This window comes from Coenobita brevimanus, chromosome 38 (genome assembly GCF_032717465.1).
Source record: "Coenobita brevimanus isolate Jiangsu-jjx chromosome 38, ASM3271746v2, whole genome shotgun sequence".
NCBI lineage: Eukaryota > Metazoa > Arthropoda > Malacostraca > Decapoda > Coenobitidae > Coenobita > Coenobita brevimanus.
In genome coordinates, this window is record NC_136991.1 from 38,565,267 (window position 1) to 38,590,328 (window position 25,062).

A 25,062-nucleotide genomic window follows, 5' to 3' on the forward strand; every position below is an offset into this window, starting at 1 on the left:
CCGACCAACAGAATATACCGTAAGTACACACACACACACACACACACACACACACACACACACACACACACACACACACACACACACACACACACACACACACATTATGAGAGTCCTCGCCTAAGTGCATCCATAGTAGTAATACTCATTGTGAAAAAACGAGGCGTCATCTGAAGAGAAAGCTCTCTCTCTCTCTCTCTCTCTCTCTCTCTCTCTCTCTCTCTCTCTCTCTCTCATAAAATTTAAAAGAGCAACAGAGAGAGAGAGAGAGAGAGAGAGAGAGAGAGAGAGAGACAGACAGACAGACAGACAGAAAGAGAGAGAAAGAGAGATTCTATCTCTAATCCCTCCATCACGTCTAGCGCTTACCAAATGTCCTTCCTCTCTCACCCTCACAGTCTTCACACCCCTCCATAACCCTTACCTCAGTTCATGCTTTTATATTGTTCCCCTCTTTTAGACTGAAGTTTTTGTTTTTCTTGACTTTACAATCTTCCTTATTTTCATTTACGATTTCCATGTCGTGTTTTTACTATATTCCTTATTTTGTGAATACGGTTTTGTTTTCTGCACTTACTTTTTGTTGTACGGTATATTTACAGCCCTCCATATTACATTAACCTTGTGCCTTCTTCCATCTATTCTACAGCCTACGATTATTGATTTCCGGCTTTCATTTTTTCTTTTTCTTTTTTTTATTTCCTTTCTTTTCTTTCTTTTATGCATTTATGTTTTCCCCAGCCAGCGTCTTTCTCCCACCTTCTCCGTCGCGGCCGTCAAAATTCTGGCGTTGGAAAAGAGTTGGGCCAAAGACCCAGGAATTTCCACTAAGATTTCTGCGGAGTTACGCTGAAATATTACCTACCAGGGGTGTCGCTGTTTGATATGTTGGAAAGGGTTTCGTACCTCAGGTGTATTCTTTATACATACTGTACATACATACATACATACACAATTTTATCTACATCTATATCTATCTATCTATCTCTGTCTATATCCAACTATTTGTCTATATCTGTCTATCTATCTATCTATCTATTATCTATCAGTCAATATGTATGTATGTATGTATCTGTCTATATGTATGTATGTATGTATGTCTATATGTATGTATGTATGAATGTATGTGTGTATCTATATCTATCTATCTATCTATGTATATATAATGCATACTGTGCAGGTAGATATTTGAAGCGAGAGAGAGAGAGAGAGAGAGAGAGAGAGAGGGATACAGTACAGTATATACATCTATCTATCTATAGCCCGACGCCCTAATCCCGCAAAAGGTGGCCGCAGACAAAACGCCTCCAAGTCGCTCTGTCACCCACCATTTGACTACCCTCCCCCCAACTCACTCCCCCCTCCCTCATATACCTCTCAACTCCATCCCTCCACCTCATCCTCGGTCTTCCCCTCCCTCTCCCTCCCTCCACCTCACCTACATACACCCTCTTAGTCAGTCTTTCATTCTCCATTCTCTCCACATGTCTAAACCACCTCTGTGTATTTTTCCTAATCTTCTCAACCACATCCACATCCACCCCACAACGTTCCTTCACTTCTTCATTCGTCAACCTGTTCCTCCATGTCACTCCACATGCTCCTCTCAAGTAACTCATTTCCATTGCTCTCACTCTTGATTTGTTCCCCTCTAGCAAGGTCCATGCCTCGCTTCCATACGTCAGGGTAGGGATCACAATACTATCATGCAGCGACTTCTTAACTTCCATACTCAACTCCCTATTTCTCATCACTGATTTCAGTGAACCAACAACCTTCCTTCCTTGCTGTACCCTTTCAAATACTGCATCCCCAAAACTTCCATCCTTACTCATCACACTACCCAAGTACTTGAATGCACTCACATTCTCCATATCCTCACCATCCAATCTCACTGTGCATTCTGTGACTTCATTCCTCACACACCATAACTTTCCTCTTGTTTACATCAACTTTTAGATTCCTCTTCCTACACACTGTCCCACATTCATTTACCAAACCTTGCAACTCCCATTCATCTTCACTCAACAATACTGTATTATCAGCAAACAGCAACACCGGAATCTTCCACATCTCACCCTCATCCATTAGAGCCACCCCCACATCCACTGCCCTCCCTTGCACCTCTTTTACAACCCCATCCATATATATATTAAACAGCCATGGAGACATCACACAACCCTGTTTCAGTCCCACACTGAGATCAAAGAACTCACTCAGCTCACCATCCACTCGCACCGTAGCCCTAGCTCCTTGGTACATACTCTTCACAGCACTCAACAATTTCCCCTCCACTCTATATATTCCTAATACCTTCCACATACCCTGCCTATCTATTCTGTCATAAGCTTTCTCCAAGTCCATGAAGGCAGCATACACTATCTTTCCCTTCTCTAGATACTTCTCCACTAAACATCTTAGAACAAATATCCGATCTACATACCCTTTTCCCTTCCTAAACCCCCCTTGTTCTTCTCCAACTAGCTCCTCTGTTATATGCCTAACCCTATCATTGAGTATTCTACCATATATTTTTCCAGTCACACTAAGAAGGCAAATACCCTTATGGTTACCACATACTTCTCTCTCCCCTTTTCCTTTGTATAAAGGAACAATTATACCTGATTTCCAGTCCTCCGGAACCCTTCCCTCTTCCCAAGCTAATCTACACGACTTCCATATCCACTCCACGACAATCTCACCCCCATACCTAAGCATTTCACCACACATTCCATCAATTCCTGGGGCCTTTCCATTCTTGATCTTCTTCATTGCTTCCACTACTTCCGACCTAATGATCTCTTCCTCCCTTCTCTCATCTCTTCTTCTCCCAGCCATTCCCCAACCACTTATACTCGCTCTGCTCTCACTCTCTACATTCAACAAATCCTCAAAGTGCTCCTTCCATCTCCTCAATTTCTCTTCTCCACCAACAATTTATTATTCTTATCTTTCACTCCCCTACTATTTCCCCTTTCACACTGACTTACTTTCTTTACCTCCTTCCAAAACAATATCTTACTCTCCGTCCATTTCACACTCAGTATATATATATATATATATATATATATATATATATATATATATATATATATATATATATATATATATATATATATATAATGCATACTGTGCAGGTAAATAAACAGATTGATATAGACAGACTGACAGACTGATAGACAGATTGATAAATGGCCAGCCGGCTCCACTACCTGGTTAAATAAACGTCTATTAATTCTCTCCCTTTTTACTGAAATATGGATGGTGGCCTGCAGAGGGACTAATGGAGCTTGCATTCCACCGGGTTCACATCCATATGAGAATGGGGCCACAAAACAAGCAACAAAACTCACATGGTTCTCGCAAAATTTCATTTGTCATAACTTTTGACACAAAAGATTCAAGGATGGTAGGAATTTTCTCGTACCTTAGTCTCTCTCTCTCTCTCTCTCTCTCTCTCTCTCTCTCTCTCTCTCGACTTAGCTACTTATTTCTCTTTTTCTGTAATAGACAAAGTCTTTCCTAACCGTATCACGCAATTCTAGGAAGATTTTCATAAGACTTACGATAAATTAATACTGACCACCAGGAATGTTGTAGGATATACTGTCACTTCGATGCAGCTTTGAAAAATGTAGGAACTTACATGGCAACTGCATCATGGAAAATCTTGTTGGGATGGTGATAATGAAGGAAATATGAACTATGTAGGTTTTGGTCTGCTGTCCATAAATAATTTACAAAACAATACGAAGAATGTTATGATGATGTTGAAATTCTATGGGGTGGAATAAGAACGTTGTATTGTCGTTTGCAAATAAATCATAGTCCTGAAGGAATCAGTAATATGGGATTAATTTTACTTTCACTAGTTCCCAAGTACAGTGGTTTAAAGACACCGTAACTAATATTTATTGTTCTTGATAAAATGATAAAAGTGTATTTGAGTGAGGTGAAGGAAGACGAGAGGAGGGGGAGACCAAGGATGAGATGGAGAGATGGAGTGGAGAGATATATGAGAGAGCGAAGAGAGATATGAAGGGAGAGCAGCCAAATGTCGGAGGGCAGGGCGATGTAGAGGGAACTTGTTTGTGGGCACCGCTTGCGAAAGAAAGTAGTCTGGTAGAAGACAGACAGATAGACAGGTAGACAGACAGACAAAAAGACAACACTTTGAAGAGAAAACATGAATAGCAGCTACGCGAGAGAGAGTTATATCGAGGATAGGTCATTGCTGACTTTAAATAGAATCGCCGGGAGCTTTCTGTCGACACCAAACCTCACAAGTACGACATCAAACAATGCATGGATTAACAGACAGGCAGATAGACAGAATAACGCGGATAAATATAGATACACAGGTCAGTTAATGGACAGACAGATCGATAGACAGATTGACAAAGTATGTACAGTATGTCTGATGACAGAAGCTTCGGAACCATGACCACTCCGAAAGTTCTTGTAATTCCTATAATTCACCAATAAATAATAATAATAAAAAAAAGGTACTTTTCACACCGCCAGTTAGTGAAATAATTCGAGAAAAATAACTACTGTATTGAACGGTTAGTGAAGAATGATCCAGTCTTCCTAGATTCTGCATTTTATTTCGCTCGCAAAAATAATGACAGACCCGAAAATTTTACAAAGATAGACGAAAACAGCAGTTCTGTCAGGGTGATTCTTATAGCCAGTGAAATGTAAGAATAATCCACATTTCCTAACTTCCACGTCACATTTCACTGACCATGGTAGCGACAGGGCCTAAAAGTCGAGAAAATTAAGTCAAGGATGGGACACATATACAGAAACCACAAGCATAGCGCAAACAACCAAACATTAAGAGAAATGGTACAATCCTTAAATGTTAAACGTCACTTTCACTGACCAAAATAACATTTGGATAGTCTCCAAAAATTCCTCGTCACATTTAACCCGGTTCAATAATGACATGTCTTGTGATGTTCCTCTAATAGAAGATGAACAGAAAAAAAAAAAAAAGTATGAGGCAGATAGCTAGTGAAGGATCTGAGAAGTATGAGGCAGATAGCTGTAGTTGCGGCGCGCGACTCTGAGGTTGTTGTTATTGTGCCCTGGCAACGTACCATTCAAAAGTGCGTCTGATTTATTTCGTGTATAATATGAGACGCACGTGATTCGTGTATAACATGTTCGTGTATAATAATATTCGTGTATAATATATTCGTGCATAATAATATGATTCGTATATAATGATACAAAATCGGACGACATTTTTGAGTGGTAGGTTGCCAGGGTACGATAATGACAACCTCAGAGCCGTGCGCCGCGACTATAGTGAAGGATCAGAAAGGTATGAGGCTGATAACTAGTGAAGGATCTGAGAAGTATAAGACAAATAGCTAGTGAAGGACCTGAGAAGAATGACTTTTAAATCATACAGTAAAGAATGACCGTCTTCCTAGATCTCCTAGCACTCCTTTGCAATTAATATATGATGGATCAAAAATCCAAAAGATATGACTACTATATACCCTACTGTATTATACAAATATGTGTTTCAGGTGTACAGTGAAACATGTACTGGATACTGACTGTTGAAAAAAAAAAAAAAAGTGATCCAGTCCTGCTAAATTCATCGTTACCTTTCGCTGGCCACAGTGATGAAAAATACTAAAATTTACTGCAGTTCACAGAGAGATAGACAAAAAGCATAAGCATGATCAAGCCAGTCGACCAACCAGTTAGAGAGGAATGATCCAGTCTTTCTCAATTTCCCTTCACATTTCACCGACCAAAATAATGAATGACGGATGCAAAACTACCTTAATCGAGGGGGACAGGCAAAGAACGACCTTGATTAAGTTAACTGGTAAAACAAGCAACGCATAGTACTGAGGCTTTATTATTATTATTATTATTATTATTATTATTATTATTAATTTTCTTTTTTTTATTATTATTTTCTGTTATAATTAATGTCAAAAATTATTGACAGTTTCTATAATTTTGCCTAATAAACTGATCCTTATAACACACACACACACACACACACACACACACACACACACACACACACACACACACACACACACACACAAACATGACCGAATCTTCCTCGATTTCGCTTCACATATTGCGAATCAAAGTCATGACATATCCCCCCAAACTCTAATGTCAACTCTTGTATAGATAATTGTAGTAGGTGGGGGCGCTCACCATCCACTCACTCGATTTAGTGCTGCTGTCGGGTGTCTGCCCTTTCCTCTCCTCCATCCTTCTTTCCTTCCATCCTCTTCTGTCCTCCTTTCCTTCATTCTTTCCTTGTCCTCCTGCCTACGGGTAACTTTACACTCCCTCTTCTGTCTTTCGTTCCTTCATTCTTTCCTCTTCCTTCTGCCTGTGGGTGACTCTACACTGAGTGATAAGCCAAATGGTTTCCTGTACACCAGGAAACCGTTTACTACGCTGGGTGGTAACCATATAACCAAATTTTGGCGCCTGGTGGTTTAGTGGGTAATTATTACGCTCAAATGGGATTGAGCCGGTGAAGGTTTATATCCAAGGGTTGGTTGGGGTTTATTGCTCACGTAATGCCACTCAGGATGAGTGAGGCTGGTCACTCTCATCTTAAATGTTGGGACCAATATCTAGCCCCGGGCTCCTACGCTCCTCATGGGGAAATGTAGGATTGGATGATGGATGGATGGATGGATGTACAGAAGAAAGTGTCAGCAGAAAGCGACTCATTAACAAAAGAAATGATCCGGTCTTGCTAAATTTCCCTTCACATTTCAGGGACTGAAAATAAAGACAGATCCGAGAACTTCCTATAATTCATTGACGTGGAGCTCATTTCCATGTAAATTTCCTCATCGCAGTTCACTTTGAGTTAAATCATGGTGTCTTTTACGCTGGCGTCTTGTGTGTGTGTGTGTGTGTATGTGTGTGTGTGTGTGTGTGTGTGTGTGTGTGTGTGTGTGTGTGTGTGTGTGTGTGTGTGTGTGTGTGTGTGTGTGTGTGTGTGTGTGTGTGTGTGTGTGTGTGTGTGTGTGTGTGTGTCATGTTTAACTGCTTTGTGATTATGCTCGTGGACTCGAGTGAAAATGTTGTACGTGTCTAATAGGCTGACCTCCTTCCTTTCTCATGGTGCGACTTTCCTGACAACAATGCTTTGTCATTTCGCCGATCTCCTTTGATATTCACATACCATTACTCTTCACTGATTGTGCTGTAGATATGTGCTTATAAAGATTTTCTCCCCGATGTAATTACCATGTTATTTCCCTGATCTCACCCGATACATTACATGCTCTTACTGTTCACTGATTATGCTGGAGATTTGTGGTGATACTGCTGTCTTCCTCCTGGTATAACTTGCTTAAAACCTTCCCTTCTCATGATGTTCCTATACTGACATCAATACTGTTATTCTTGCTCGACCTAATTTTCTATACATTTATTATGCTGTTAATTTGGAATGCTGTCATCCTTCTGCATAAAATCTCTCTCTTCTCCCTGCCATGGTGAGCTGATTTACAATGCTGACTTTTCTCCTGATCATGCTGCCTCTTTCCTTTTTAGGTATCTATCTACAGTATCTATTGTCAGTCGCCTTAATCCCGTACGGGGTGGCCACAATAAAACCGTCTCAAGGTTGCCCTACCCACTGCCATTTGGTTGCCCTCCCTTCAACTCACACCCCCTCTCTCGTATTCTCTCTCCACTCCATCCCTCCATCTCATCCTTCCCCCCCCCCTCCTCTCCCCCTCCGTCTCGCTCATATACTGTATATTCTTCACCTTAGTCTCACTTTACATTCTCTTCACATGGCCAAACAGTGCTCGTTATTTTTTTTTTTTAATGTTTCCAGCTCTGGGCAAAGGCTTTAGGACCTATCCCAAGGCCCAGTAGTCCTCCTACACACCACCACATGTCACCATTTCGGCGCTAACACCCACCGTCCATAAATACATGCTAGGGCTGGTGTATTGGTATTAGCGGAGGTAATTTTACTACATGTAGGAGGGTCTTCTCGTAGATCAGTAAAGTCTGCTTTTATGAAATTCAGATCGTGAAACTGTTCTCTGCCCTTGCCGGGATTCGAACCTAGGTCCATCAGGATTGCAGGCCGCCTCTCTACCGATTCAGCCACCGCCTCCCCCAAAATGATGTCCAGTATCATACTGACCTACTTCTCTTTTCATCCTGTTTCATTCCTGACAACAATGCTATTATTCATTTCCTGTCTCATATGATACGCTACTGGCTGCTGCTGTTCATTCATTATGCCATTCCTGTGTGCTGATAATGCTGTATCTTTCTTACCTGACCGATTTCATTACCTTTTTATGCTGCTTCCTTCTTGACAACGATTATTTTTCTTTGATCTAGTCTAGTATACTACCTAAATGTTGCTGTTATTATGTAACCAAGTTATTGATCTATGCTATACTCGCCGTCAGGCAACTTGTCTCTTAAGGCCCGCCCCCTTCCTGAAGTCGTGGCCCCGCCCATCCTCACCCACTCTACTCGTGGCAGGTGAGGAGGGGCAGGGTTTGAGAGAAAAGTTGCCTGACGGAGGGTAATAATGCTGTGTTTTTCCAGACATAATATGCTGATAACTTTTCTTTCCATGATTCTCTTTTCTTGACAACTGTGGTATGATTCTTTCCTGATTATTTCCTGATGTATTACCTAATTATTGCTAATATTCTGCGATTATACACTAACTATACACTGAAAATGCTGTCATCTTTGGTATCACATGCTGGCATCCTTCCCTTCTCCTGGCTTGCAGGAATGACTTTCACTCCTAATTATGCTACCTTCTCCTAAAATATACCCCTTTGCTAATAATGCTGCTTGTCGTCATAAATAACGCTATTCACTATAATTTTGTTGTTTACATGCCTTTCACATCGTGGAGCTTCCTACCAGACTTACACTAATGACTTTTTCTCCTCGTCATACTGCTTCCCCCCTCAATACAACATTGTCTTTCTCCTCTCATAATATGCTGTCTTCCTCCCCTCCTTTGTCCTGGTGTTTCCCTCCTAACTTTGCTGACAAGCTCCCCGCCCCGCTTTCTCTCTCCCTCCGACATAAATGGTAACTTTCTCTCCTCGTTATATTGTTTCCCTCCTAATAAAATATAGTGTTCACAACTAACGTTGTCTTTCCCCTCTCATAATATTCTGACTATCTGCTCTTGTCCTGGTGCTTCCCTTCTGACTTACGCTGCTGACTAGCTCCCCCCCCCCCTCTTTTCTCCCTCCCTCCGAAATTATCTCCCATCTCTCTCTCTGCCTCATAACCCGTCTCTGGGAAATATTACGCCCCATTTTCACACGCGCTTCCCTTCATAATACCTTCCATCCACCCACCCAGCCCCTTCCCTTCCCTCCCCCTTCCACGTACACCTTCCTCCCCTGCCCTCGACCTCTAACACCTTCCTTACTTACTCTCCCCTCCTTGTTTTTCTTTCCCTCCCTCCCACTCCTACACCTTCCTCCCCTCCCCTCCTTCCTTCTCGTCCTCATCTCTTCATGACTTTCCTTCCTTTCCCTTCCTTCCTCTTACTTACATACCTCTTCCCTCGTCCTTCCTTTCTTCTCTCATCTCTCCTCCCATCTTCCCCTTCTCTATCTCCTTGTCTCTCCAGCACTTTCTTCTTCTCCCCTCTGTTTTTTTTGTCCTTTCTCCTTCTCACTCCTTGGCCTTCATTCTCTCCCCTCCATCATTCCCCTCCTTCCTCATCACTTCAGCACTTCCCTCCCCTCCTTCCCCCACATTCACAATCTCATTACTACACTCCATCATCTCCCCCATACTTCACTCCCCACATCTCCCACTTTCACTCCCTCCTTTCCCCCTCAACCTCCCTCCCCTCCTTAACTTCCTCTTGCACCTCACTTTTTCCTCTCCCCTCTTCCCTCTTCCTCATCTCCATTACCTCACCGCCTCGTCCCTCTACGTAGTCCTACGTCACAGTTATTTCTGTCTTCCTTTCTTACTCACGCACTTCCTGGCTCCTTTAATTCTCTCCCCCTCTCCATTTCTCCCTCCTTACTCTCACTTTCATTTCATCTCTTCCTCCTTTCGTTCCTCTTTCCCTTCCCTTCCTCCCTCATTTCTCACCTTTTCCTCTCTTCCACCACTTCTTCCCTCCCTCTCGCTCCTTCCCGTCCTCTCCCTTCCTTTTCTGACAAACTTACTTTCCTTCTCTTTCCCCTTGCTACTTCCTCTGGCGTTTCCTTGAGTTTCTGCTTCCCCTATCCCTCCCTTTCTTTCCTTACCCTTCCCCCCCATTCAACCACTCCCTCCCTATTTCTACATATTTCCACCCCTCTCGTGATCTCCCTGTCTTTTTCCTCTTCCACCCTCCCTTTCTTTCTCTTCCCTTCTCTACCTTCCTTCGCTCTCTCCTAAGTTCTATCCCTCCCTCTGTTTATACTTCCTCTTACCTGCTTTGCTATTCCTCCCTACCTCTTTTCCTTTTCCCTACATCATATCCTTCTCCATACCTCATACCTCCTCTCTCTCACTCCCTTCCTTTCTTCTCCTCCCCCCTCTCCACAAGTTTCTCCTACCCCTACCTGTCTCCTCTCTTCCCTTGCCATCCTCTCCCTCTCCCTCTCGACCTCCCCTCACAACCTTCCCTTCTTTACCCTGCACGTCCCTATCACAAACTTTCCCTTCTACCTAAAGCACGGTATTCTTGTCGGGTTACGAGGCTCGCTATGCTCCTTTTACTCTTACTTGGACTAAAATATCCATCGCTCTATTACTAACTCAGCGATGTAGCAGTAGATTAAATATAGAATATGATGCTAGTCACGAAGTTTTACGGAAAGAATGCAGTGACTAGAGCCATATCATTTTTCTGTCTTTGAGCGATGTGAAATAAGCTGTAAAGGACGAATATCTGTGTCAAGTTTTGGTGTAAGAACTATAGAGCCTGTTCATTACGGTACCAGTTTACTCCGAATGCCGGTACGATACTATTCTAAGTGAATGATACCTCTACACAATACTAGAAAAGTTAAAAGTTACCTAAGAAAATATGGAAACAGAATAATCAAAATAAATCGTTTGGGAAGAGGTTACTACACTCTTTTCACCTGAACCTAGCACAGATTCTCGTCCTTTTCAGCTTATTTTAAATAGTTCCGTGGCAGAATACGAGAATGCTACGCACTGCAACGGGTCTTCATCCTTTCCATAGCACTCCTCCTAGACAACACTCTTTTCACTTTAACTAGGTGTATAATTCCCATCTTCCCACCTTGATTACAGAGCTGTAATAACAGATTAACAGTAGAATATGATGCCAGTCATGGGGAAATGCTATGGAAAAGATGCTGAGCTGCGATACTGCCTTAATCAGCACATGGGCTACGGCAGTGGTTCTCAACTCGTTTCAGGCCATGGATCACCAGCCCAGTTAAAAAAGATATCGTGGACCATTTCATTTTTGAGTAATGATAAATAAAGCATAGACAACAAACATTTTGGTTAGAAATATATTTCTTACAAATAGAATTTCGAGAAATGATATAAAACAGTAGACAGTTGACATATTGGTCTGAAATATATTTCTTCCAAACATAATTTCCAGGAAATACATGAATACTTCTCTAACATTTTGCTGTGAAATTTATTTCTAACAAACAGAATTTTGAAATTATGTAGAAGTATACAACTAACATTTTTCTTTGCAACCAGACTTTTGGATTCTCTTCTCACTGACAAGCTTTTCAATGTTAGGAGTGGTACTTGATAATGCACAATGAATATCGCTTTCCACTGCAAGCCGATTCCTCTGTTTGGACTTAATGTGCAACAAACATGAAAATCTGCTCTCACACATGGAAATTGATGCAAATGGCTGAAGACATCTGACTGCATGGGTTGACAGATTTGGGTAAGTACCAATCATACTCGAATAATCAATAGGAATAATACAATAAAATGAATGGCCAATTATTTATTTTGACAAAATTTTTCGTACTGAAATTTCAATAAATTTAAAAATATATGCACCAATCTTCAGTTTACTACCAAATAAAGTGAACGTCCTGTGGACCACCCAAAAAGTCACCGTGGACCACCAGCTGAGAACCACTGGCCTACGGGAAATAAGTTGCAAAAAGACGAAATTCTTCTCCTAGTTAAAGAGAATGAACTATACTACCATATTCTAGTTTTGGTCTCTTGTTACTGCTCAGAATCCATGACGAAAGAGGGTAAATTAGTGAAGACAGTATGGGAAGCCCTGCAATCTAACGGGAATACGAAGCCTTGTTGTACACCCGAGTCACTATCTTGGCTCCCTCTGCCTTAACAACTCCCTCACCCGGACAACTAATGCATTCACGCCGCCACTGATTTCTCATTCCCTTCCTCACTTTCTGCTGGCGGAGCTTTCCCTCCATTCTCCTCCTTTGTATCTCCTCTCCCACCTTCCTTTCCTTTCTCCTTTTCTCGGTCACACCCTCCATTCCTTCTTGTCTCGTCTCGTCTCTCTCTCTCTCTCTCTCTCTCTCTCTCTCTCTCTCTCTCTCTCTCTCTCTTCCATCATCCATTCCTTAATCTTGTTCTCTCTTGACGCTCTCACTTGCTTCCCCATTTTCTGTTACCAGTTTCCTCCCATCCACATTCCTCCTCCGGTCTACCATTCCTACCTTATCCCTTTCCTTCCTTTGCCCTTACAAAAACTACCCTTCACTCCCTCCCCTTACTTCCCCAACACATATAAAAAGTACCTTTCACTCCCTCCCCTTCCACCTCCTTCATTTCCCCCTCATCACTTCGATATCTCACCCTTTTCTCCTTATAACACTAACACTGTCTTGGTTCAACCTTCCTTCGCCTCTCCATTTTCCCTAAGCCTTCTGTCTCTCTCCAAACCCTTCTCCCTTCCACTCCCCAACAAAACTATCCCTCCTTTCCTCCCTGTAACAAACTTTCTCCCATTCACCTACTTTTAATACCAATACCAACTTCGTTCATTCGGCCATCACTTCCCCTTCTTCCACCACCTATCAATCACAGCCTCCTTCCCTCTCTCCTCACTACTTTACACTTACCTCCCACTTTCCCTGCTGCAAGGCCCTCCCTCTCGCTCATATACTGTACCTCCTTCAATTTTGGCTTCCTTCCTTCAACCTCCACAAACTCCCCTTCTTTCTCGCGCGCCTCTTTCCTCTCTCTCCTTCCCTCAACCTCATTTCCATTGCCTCACTACCCCGTCTCTCTATCCCCTCCTCCACATCATCTTTTTTTTACCATCTTGGCTCACTCGGTTTTCATGTCCCCTTCTCCCTTTACCCCTCCATTCACCTTCCTCTCCTTTTCTCTCGTCACTTGCCTAAGAAAACAGCTCCTCAGTTCCTCCCAGTCCCTCCTTTCATTTCCCCTCACTCCTACTTTACCCCTGCTTTTCTCCCTCCAGTTTCTCAACCACTACAGTACTGATCTTCCCATCCTTTTTCCTTTCGCTATGGGACCCTTTACTTCCATTCCTTGTAACCCCAGCAGTGTAAGAATTGACTGCATTTATCCCTTGTTTTCCCTCACCTCTTTGGTTTCCTTCCCTATATTTTTCCCACAGTCCAATACACAACATCCCCTCCTTCTTCCCACTATCAGACTCCCTCCCCTTTCAGTCCTTGTAATAGCAGCACTATCTTATCTCACACTGCCTTCACGTCCCCTTCCCATCATCCATTTCTGTCTCTTTCTCTAACCTTCCACCCTTTATACACCTACACAACCCGTACGCCCCAACAGAACTATCCCTCACTTCCCCGCTTTACCAGACCCTTCCTTCATTTTCCCTTGCTCCTTCTGCCTGTTTCCCATATACCTTCTTCTTACTCCCCTACAGAATTTTCTTTCACTCCTAACTCATTATGTTGGCTCACGCTTCCCTCACCTTTCCTCCTCCTCTCATACCTTCGATATTCTTCCCCTACCTTTCTCCCTCCATTTCTCCATTCTCGTACGGAACAAATCCTGTTTCTCCACCTACCATATTCTCTCCCCTTCCATTCCGTGTTGCACCACTCATTCGCTACACTGCCTCACACTGCTTTCACCACTACTCACTTTGATAGCCAAGTATTCACGCTAGTACCGGTACCCCTTATATTCAGCCGAATTCTCTCTCTCTCTCTCTCTCTCTCTCTCTCTCTCTCTCTCTATCTATCTATCTATCTATCTTTACACACACACACACACACACACACACACACACACACACACACACACAAATATACATACAGTACACATAGATAGATAGATACATACATACATACATGCATACATACATAGAGAGATATAGATACAGACATAGATATACACATAGACAGATAGATGGATAGATAGGTATAGATACAGATATATACACATAGATAGATAAACAGATAGATACAAACAGATTTTTTTGGGGGGAACACCCGAACAGTCTAACATGTTATACTATCTGACTCTACATTCTACGAGTTCTATAATCTATCTGTTGTTAATTATTTTCTAATTCTACCATATTATAGCTACTCTACACATTAATTTCTCAGTTTTCTTCCTTCTCAGTATTCTGTTTCCTTCACAAGCTTACGCTCCCACCTTCCTTCTGCTCTGTATTCACGCTGCTTCCCCACTCTTTGTCACACCTACTCTACGGTCATCCACCCTACTTCATGTTAATTTACAGACCACATACCTTCTCCTTAATAATCTTCTCTCTCTTTGTTTTGTTGCTCTTGTATTTCCATCCTTCCTTTATAAATCGTGTTTTTGTTTTTATTCTAAATTTTCTGTTTACCCCTTCCATGTAGTGACCCATTCTTTCTTGGGTTTCATTTTCTCTTGTCGTCCTACCAATCTTCTATACTAACCTCTTTTGTGCTAATTCTCTCTTCTTTCCATCAGTCCCCCTTCACAACCTTCTTTCGTTTTTCATTCTCTATTTTCTTTCTAGAACTCAATCGTTCTCATCGTCTACTGTTTTCATTTTCTCTTTTCTCTCTATTTCTCCTTTTGTATAGACCGTCTCTGTTGTTTTCAGTGTCCTCTTTCTAACTCTCCTTTGTACGAATCAGCTCTTGTTTTCACGTTCTTTTTTCTGTCTTTCTTTCCTTTGCTCGGATTGTCTCTTGTTTTCATCCTCTATCTCACTTTTGTACGGAGCTTTTCAAAAAGTTTCCATATTCACTTTTCTCTCTGTCATTCCTTTGTACAGATCGTCTCTTGTTTTTATTCTCTCTGTTTTCCCATTTCTTCAATGAACTAATTACTTTTCTTCTTATTCATCCTTGCTTTTCTTCGCCATCCACGTCGTAACTGATCTTTTCTTCATCCCCCCTTTTCTTTCCATTTATCCTAGTAACCTTACCTTTTACCTTATTCATCTCCCTTTTAAATGAACATCTTTGTTCCTGAATATTGTCCTTGTACTGTACGTAAGTTTCCAGTAATTTTAAATTTACTTCTTCTACTTTTATCCCTCGAACTTAGTAACCTTTGTACTCTTCCAACCTCTATTACGTTCAGCTTATGCACTTATCTTCTCACCCCTGCCCCTTTCACTGTACTTGACCTCTGTACTCTTCCTTCCTCCCAGGCATTCAAACATTCACTGCACTCTACCACCTCCATTGCAATCACCTTTTGAACTCATTCCAACCCCACTACACTCAGCCTCTGAACTTATTCCACATCCACTGCACTAAGCCTCTGAACTCATTCCACTTCCACTCCACTCAGCCTCTGAACTCATTCCACTTCCACTCCACTCAGCCTCTGAACTCATCCCACTTCCACTCCACTCAGCCTCTGAACTCATTCCACTTCCACTCCACTCATCCTCTGAATTCATTCCAACTTCACTGTACTCAACTTTCATACTAATTCCCCCTCCACTGCACTCAATTTCAACACACATTCCACCTTCCTTGTACTCAACTTCTTTACTTATTCCTCCTCCACTGCACTCAGCCTCAGAACTCGTTACATCTCCATTGTCCTCATCTTCTGATCTCATTGCACCTCAGCTGACTCGACCTCTATCTTATTTCACCTCCAACATTTCTCAACTTATTCAACCTACACCGTACTCAACTTCCTTAGAAAAACTACCTCCCTATACTTGCCCTACCTTCGTTGTACTGAATTACCCGTCCCCCCTTCCCCCCGACGGGGCTCGAGATCGAGCATCGTTTTCATTCGGTCTGTCAGTCTGTTTGTTTGTTTGTTTGTCTGTCTGTTAACAACTTTAAGCGAAAACTACTTGTGCGATTTTTGCTAAAATTACAGGGATGATGGGCTATGACATTCTAATCACCTGATTAAATTTTGGGCCAGACTGGGCCAAGGCCAAGGCTGTAGGCACAAGAATTGTTAAAAAAAAAAAAAAAAGGGTGAGAAATTGCTTTTTCGCATTAACTCCTTTCAAATTCGTCATATCGACATGAAACCAGAAACTAAAGGTGCATCTTTCAAATCTGCATCCTATGTCATGCCTCATTACATCAGGGGGGTTACTCCCCAGTTTGTTGTAGGGGGGGTCAATGTTAGGTGGGTCGGGCCTAAAATTTCAAATGGGCATAAAATTGTTAGTTTTCACCCGATTTACTCCAAATCTGATGTGTGACATCTCTGACTAGATATCCTGTTGTGTTATACGTCAGCACTAAAGTGACTGCCGCGGACGGGTTTACTGTGCATTGGCACCACTTCCTGTTACTACTTTACTCCAACTGTATCTACGAGTACATTTTCTGTTATCTCTCCCCCTCCCTCAGACGGCATGGGAGACAAGTGGTATCGCTCAAGAAATGACATGGAGAGGTGTGTGGTGCCATATGTTGCGCGTATGAAAGACTTCAGAGGTGTGTGGTGCCATATGATGCGCGTATGAAAGACTTCAGAAGTGTGTGGTGCCATATGATGCGCGGATGAAAGACTTCAGAGTGTGTGGTGCCATATGTTGCGCGTATGAAAGACTTCAGAGGTGTGTGGTGCCATATGATGCGCGTATGAAAGACTTCAGAGGTGTGTGGTGCCATATGATGCGCGGATGAAAGACTTCAGAGGTATGTGGTGCCATGTGATGCAGTATAAAAGACTTCAGAGATGTGTGGTGCCATGTGATGCAGTATAAAAGACTTCAGAGAGTGTGGTGCAATGTGATGCGAGTGTGAAAGACTTCACAGCATAAGGGAAATGGTTGCCTAGTCTCTACTCAGAATCGGAAACAGACTAAACAACAAAAAATCCTACGTTCACCCATCCTCCCTACTTATCGTACTTCATTCATCTTCCATTCTTAACCCTCTCATGATCAGAACAAGTCTATCATTCTATTCCAGATAAGGTCGGGCAGTCTTTTTCCAGCTAAGAGTGAGTCATAGAATCCCGAGTATACTGCCATCAACAACCCTCCAACAGTCGGGTCGGGACAGCTCTTGTATTATCTGCCATTTAACGACAGACCATAGTTTTTGGCTGTGAGTATCGACAAACCCCTCATGGTCGCAACATCTCTAGTATGGTAACACTGCAAACGCCAGACGATTTTCTTCAGTTAAGAGTGTCATAACAACATAAGAGTGTTAACTAATCTATCTCCCCCCGCCCATCCCATCCCCAGAACCGCCTGTACGCTGTTGGGCGAAAGTAACGAAGAGACAAGAGTGAAAAGCGATGACTGAATACGTACTCGAACTTCGTACCAATCCAGTCTCCATGCTCTCTCTCTCTCTCTCTCTCTCTCTCATGCTCGTGCACGTCCCGTCAATTACCTCTGTTGTTGCACTGCCATGATTTTTTAAAATGTAAACAATCAACGTCCTAGCTCAGTTGTATCCAGCCTAGCGCTAGTGCATTCACCTTATCTATAATGTTTTCAGCATCTGTACTAATCAACTTCCTCTTCTCTCCCTTTTTGTTCCACCCAACTACTCTACCCCCTACCCTCCCCACAACACCCTGCGTCGGACGTGGGTGACGAGAAGGCATGAGTGAGAAGCGGGGAAGGAGCCAAATTAACCTGTCCATCCCGTCTACAGAGCAATCCACCTCCATACCTCATTTGCCTCCACCGTGTACATCCATCTTCCATTATTCTCAACCCCTGTGGTATCTTCCCTCCAGTGTACTGCAGCTCCACATTCACCTTACTTCCAATGAATTTTCAGTGACCCTACCTCCGCTGAACGTCTTCTACCTCCATCAAACTCATTGTCCGTACTCATACTACTACCGTTATATTTATGCTATCAACGTTGTACTTAATTGCTGTAATAAACTACTTCCTCTGCCCAACCCCCGTCCCTCCAAAATAACACTACTAATCCACCTAATCTCCCTCACCCCTCTCCCCCAGAACAACCTACACTGATCTGACTCTTCCTCTAGAAACACCTGTACTAATCTACCTGCTCTCCCCAAGAATCATCTGTACTAACCTTCCTCCTCTGCCCTACTTCTCTCCCCCAGAACCACCTGTATTAATCTACTTCCTCTCCCCCAGAACCACCTGTACTAATCTACCTCCTGTATCTCTCTTCCCCCTCACTTGTACTAATTTATCTCTTCTCCCAGAACCACTTGGTCTAATAAACCTCCCCTGTTCTACTCCTCTCCGGGAAAGCCACCTGTACTAATTGACTTCCTCAGCCCTACCCCCAGTTCCCCAGAACCACCTGTACAAATTTACCTCCTCTTACCGAGAAATACCTGTACAAATTTTCCTCTTCTCCCCTAGAACCACATGCACTAAGTTACCACATCTCTTCCTAAACCACCTGTACTAACATACCTCCCTTCCCTCAGAACCAGCTGTACTACTTTACCTCCTCTCCCCCAGAACCACCTGTACTAATTTACCTCCTCTCTCCCAGAACCACCTGTGCTAATCCACCTTCTCTCCCCCAGAACCACCTGTACTAATTTACCTCTTCTATCCCAGAACCACCTGTGCTAATCCACCTTCTCCCCCAGAACCACCTGTACTAATTTACCTCCTCTTTCCCAGAACCACCTGTGCTAATCCACCTTCTCTCCCCCAGAACCACCTGTACTAATTTATCTCCTCTCTCCCAGAACCACCTGTGCTAATCTACTTTCTCTCCCCCAGAACCCCCAGTATTAATCGACCTCATATGCCATACCCTTCTCCCCTAGAGCCACCTGCACTATTCTACTTCCTCACCCCCAGAACCACCTGTACTGATCTACCTCCTCTCCTCCATCCCTCTCCCCCAGAACCACCTGTGTTGGACGGTGGTGACGAGGAGGTGCGAGTGAGGAGTGGAGAGTCGACCAACCTGACGTGTCGTGCCCACGGCACCCCCACGCCGACCATCAGGTGGATACGGGAGGACTACAGGCCCATCAGGCTATCCAGTCAGATCCTAGGTAACTCACTGGCCCGTATTCTTGTTGATCTGGCAGGATTTCTACCACCTCTTCCTTATCAGTTTATTTCTGCTTATGGCATATCAATATTTTAGTCTTTTTTATACCATGTCACTGTTAAAAGGAAAGAAGAGGTACGTAAAATAACACTAGGATAAAACAGGCAAAAAAAAAAAAAATAAAGAGGTGTTTGAAACCTCCTAATGTGACAAAAATACTGTCCTGTAACTCTCACTGCTGTACCTCATACTAGGGACTTGAGTATACTGATTTTATGAATTGGCACCCTCGTCCCTGCCTCGATAATAAATAATTATAGTTATTGATTCCGAGTGTAACCACATTATCATCACTGTCTTGAAACTGAACTATTATTTTCCTGATCATCTGTGCCTATCCAGCACACCCACTAGAAATTTATTTACTCGGATTCTATGCATAGCTACATTTTCTTTCTTGTCTTCATACCAGCGAATTACTTATACTGATGGTAACAAGAACCATATTCTCTCATTCTTGCTCTGAAACATCTCATTCCCACCTTGCTCTGCTTGACGATAGAAAGTTATTTTCTTATTCTTATACTAAGTACACAGAGTGTGTCATTCTTGCCCTAGGGCAACTAAATTGATTAAACAAGTGGTGCCAGGCGCAACAAACTTCGCCCGACAGCAGTTACTTAATTGCTGTTAAATACTGACTCGTTTCTGCCATTCAGTGTCAGTGCACAATTAAAGTCTATGGTAATGGCGCAAATATTTTCAAGTTACGCCCTCAGATAATCCCTGATCTTGCATTTGACCTTTCAAGGTCTCTCAAGGTCAAAGGTCATGCAACCAAATGAAAGCCCTTATGAGACTTCCTATATCTTGGTAATAGTAAATATATCTATCTTCAACGAGTTTCGAGTTATATCCCCCTGAATATCCGTGACCTTGAGTTTGATCTTTCAAGGTTACTTATGGTCAGAGGTCAAGGTACCAATTAAAAATCCATATGGGATTAGTAAATCCCATACGTGGATAATAATAAATATCTATATCTTCAACCAGTTTCGAGTTATAGCTCCCTGAATATCCGTGACCTTGAGTTTGACCTTTCAAGGCCATTCAAGGTCAAAGGTCTTGGTGCGAAATGAAAGCCCATATTACGAGTTCCTGTATGTTCATAACAGTAAATATCTCTATCTTCAACCGTTTCCAAGTTATGGCCCTCTGAAAATCCATGACCTTGATTCTGACATTTCAAGGTCACTCGATTATCTCCAAAATTTAATAACTTTCTTTGGGGACCTGTGCCCACATAAAAGTTTCATGTAATTTTATTTAGCCGTTCTTCTGTAATGTTGCTAACAAACAAACAAACAAACTTGACCAAACACAATACCTCGTCGGATAAGTCCGAGCGAGATACCTAGTCTTAGGCATCTCTTCATGACACATTGCTCGGCCTTAAACTAGAGAATGCCTTACGATGATTTATAGCACGGCTAGTCTCAATCTTGAATTGTCACTAAAATTTTAGCAATGCTAAAAAGCCACATTCTATCCTTCTTACCATGGAACTAGACAGAAAATCAGTATGACTCTGCCACACAGCATTCCTTGAGACTATGAATGCTTAAGCCATTCTAAATACCGTCACAGACTCTTGCCATCCTACTCTTCTACAGAATTTTGCAAAAACAAAGAGTGTAACAGAAATATGTTGCTAGTGTTCTTGACGCCAGAGAAATTTTTAGATGATAGCAGAAGCACTAACTGCAGTAGACGTACATGGCTTAAAAGTATTGACGAAATTACTTTACATACATCAGAGGACCCAATACGTCTTACTTGTCGTGAGTATGGTGAATTATTCAGGTTTTTGTTATTAGGGTTACAGTAGTATGCATGAAAAATTAATTACTTAAGGCATCTCTTCAAGGCCTCTACCTCAAAATGGTATAATTATTCCCCTGTACAAAGGAAACGAGGGAAAAGAAGTGTGTGGTAATCATATGGGAATGCAGGTTCTTAGTGTAACAAGAAAAGTATATGGTAGGATACTTTTTGACAGAGTTAGAGAAATAACAGAGGATTTTTTTGGAGAAGAACCAGGGTGTTTTTGGATGGGAAAAGGTTGTGTAGATCAGACAGTCATCCTAAGGTGTTTAGTGGAGAAGTTTCTAGAGAAGGGAAAGAAGTTCTGTGCGGCCTTCATGGATTTGGAGAAAACATATGACAGAGTGGATAGACGCGGAATGTGGAAAATGTTAAGAATACATGGAGTAAATGGGACTCTGTTGAATGCCGTGAAGAGTATGTATGAGGGCGCTAGGGATGCAGTGTGTGTGTGGATGGTGAGCTGAGAGAATTTTTGTCTGAATGTTGGATTGAAACAGGGATGTGTCATGTCTCCATGATTGTTCAACCTGTATATGGATGGAGTTATAAAAGAGATGCAAGGTAGGGCAGTGGATGCTGGAGCGGCTCTAATGAGAGAGGGCAGTGTTTGGAAAGTTCCTGTTTTGCTGTTTTCAGATGATACTGTATTGTTCAGTGAAGACGAAGGGGAACTGCAAGGCGCGGATGAAATGGAGGGATGGCATGGAGAGGTATATGAGAGAGGGATGTGAATTGGGAGGAGGGCTGCGTAATGGCAGGGAACACGGCGACGTGGAGGCGATTTGTTTGTGGCTACCTCTTACGGGATTAAGGCGTTTGGCTATAGATAGATATATAGACCGACCTCAAAATGGTGCTTAAATTACTCAGGTCGTTGCAGAAGTGGTGCTGGAGGCTTTCCCATAGGTAAATAAAATCGCCTGGGGCTTGTCCAAATATGACGACAAAATACAAGTGCATCAGAAATGGATATGGACAGTCATTTCTCAAAAATCCTTGGAGACTGAACTTCGAGGAGAGTGCTTAAAGACATACTACCTCTTCCTCTAAATTGGCAAAGTATGTATGCCGAGCTGAGAGTAGGAGAGTGGATCTACGTAAGGACCATCATCCGTCTGTGTGATACGGCGGTGTGGCTTTAGTCTCGCCAGCATAACCTTGTGGAGGCGCATTACACACAGTTTTTATGGTTACTGGAGCTGAGTGCACTGCTGGAGTTAGGACAGTTTCGCACACAGAGGTTGTCAGAAAGCAAGAATGCAAGCAAGCAAGCCAGGGATGATTTTTCACCAAACTGACACCCAGTTCCTTTGAGAACAATCACGAGGAAAAGTTCGACGAAAATTCCCTATCGGCTTTGTATCTTGACTTCAATACATCTCATTCTTCCTCGAACGACAAAGAGTAACCCTCCTTTTCATATTTTTTTTACTTTGTGCTTCATATTGACTCCTTCCCTCCTTCCTGCATTATAACTGTGTGCCTCACAATGCCTCCTTCCTTCTCGTACTCTTTGTTGTGGGTTTCATATTGCTATCTCGGAAGAAAAAATGTGACACCTTCCATCGCCACAGTTGGTAGGAAAGTGAGGCCAACTTTTGATTGTGATGGCACTTATGATCTGTTTTGAAGCAAGAACAAAATGTATACGAGAGCAGAACGAAATACTCCAGGAACTGATAACAAAAATTTTATTACAAAACTTACAGCAAATCTATTGTAGTTCCCTTCAGAGTATTCCCCTTTGGACATTATACACCTGTCCCAGCACTCTTCCCATTCCTGGAAACACTTTCTGTAGATGTCTTATGTCACCCTGTCCAGAGACTCCTTTTTTTTTTTTTTTTTATTTCCCTGTATTTCTTCTGTGCTGTCATATCTTCTGCCTGTGAGCTCTAACACAATCATGGGGAATAAGAAAAATCACATGGAGCCAGATCTGGCGAGCACGGGAGGTGCGGAGCGACAACGATGTTGTTTTTGGCGAAAGAATGCTTAACTTGACAACGCGGTGAGTGATGGGGCGTTGTCGTGATGCACGAACTATTTCTGGGTGCGACACTTCTCTGGACGCTCGGCCTGATGTTCTCTCGTAGATGTCTAAGCAAGAAACGTCTGTGGCCTCCACTTTGTAGTTCGTCAATAGTGCCACGACGATGTTCCAAGATTGCCTGTCGAATTTTCTCGATGCTCGCATCTGTTCCAGAGGTCGAAGAACGACCAAGACGTGGAGAGTCTTGGACTGACATGTTGCCTTCTTATAATACGCGTACCATTGGTAGACTTTTTTTTTTTTTTTTTTTTTTTTCATAGTTTGCTCCTGGAAAGCTTGGTAATGCATTGTTACTGCCTCAGCCGCAGTTTTCCGGAGGAAAGAAAAAATGCACACTCATTGCTCATTCAAATCTGCCATAGTGGTGTGATGACGAAAATAGAAAAGTCACATGCATCAACAAAGAAAAAACACCAGAAATACGGACTCGACCCTCTCAGTGCGAAGTCATTTGATAGGATGATTCACTCGACTGAAAGCTAGTGGCGCCTACCGGCGCAACGGGAACCATTTCTTTTTCCCACGCAATCGATCTATTCCGGGAATTTTCGGGTTCTACCTTGCAGAATTGTGCTGAAAGAGTCTTATTCCCAAAGGCAATTGGCAAGCAAGAAAGCAAGAGTTGAAATTTACAAACACATTTACGATCAGTTCCCATTCATAACTATGAATTAATACTGTAGTTAGAACACGAAAAATGACTTGCACCTAAGCTGGAACAAAGCAATGAAGCCAGGGTTCAGATTCACTAATAAAACTTTGATACGTTGCGGTAGGAAAAGCAAGAGACATAGGAATATTCTGTATTCTCTCATTCTTGTTTTTCCTACAAATAGTGGTTGGGACAGTGAAAAGATCGTATTTTTTATTATCTTAACCCAGGCCTTAGCCTCCACACTCTCATTACTGTCACGCCAGTCAGATATTCAAGAGACTGAAAGAATGCTATATAATGATGTTTGTGAATATGCAGCGTGCAGAATGTACAGTATGCCATTATTTAAACCAGGGACAACATCCATGTGTAGCAGAGGTGTAGAAGTTCAATTTGTACATCCAACAATCTTGCAATAATAATGCCAACAACATTAATGAATGATGTCACTAGTTATTAGCTGAAACAGCAGAGTTATTGCCATGCATGAATGTACGAAGTAGATGGAAGGTGTTACTTCTTTTTTTTTCTGAGGAAGCAATTTGAAACTCACGACAAAAGAGAACGAGATGGAAGAAGGCACTACAACGCTTCACAACAATCTGTCTCAAGTTTATATGTGGCATACCGTAGGTAGAGCTATAAGCAAAAACTCGCTAACACTTCCTTGCAGGCTTTGGGGACTGAAGTGTTATATGACATGATTCATGGATAGCAATACATATCACAAAATATGTGAGCATGGGAAGGGAGGACACCCTCTGACACTCATTGAGGAATGAGAAATATGGAGGTAGGACGCTATGCTGATACGGGATTGTCTGTGAATATTTTGCTCGTGTCAGTCCGTATATACGGATACCAAGACTAATAGCCTGGGTGTGTGTCTAGCTGTACTGATCAGTATTAAGTCACTGACTCGAAGAGTGGAAGTTTCCTTAAGTACAAGATGAAAAGAAAGGATGAAAACAATGTAAACCTAAGTGACCATAGCGAAGAACATTATATAAACGTGGTGTAGTGGATTGTGAGATAATATTATTGAAAGATACAACCCACCCCAC

At 42.4% G+C, this 25,062-nt stretch overlaps 1 protein-coding gene across 1 annotated transcript in view; it reads left to right on the forward strand.

Moving 5' to 3' along the window:
- LOC145396564 (protein amalgam-like) overlaps positions 1 to 25,062 on the forward strand; it is a 97,742-nt gene that overhangs the window by 35,746 nt on the left and 36,934 nt on the right. The window contains exon 4 of the mRNA XM_080269939.1: positions 19,252 to 19,404. Coding sequence (XP_080126065.1) covers positions 19,252 to 19,404 — 153 coding nt within the window. The remainder of the gene's footprint in view (positions 1 to 19,251; positions 19,405 to 25,062) is intronic.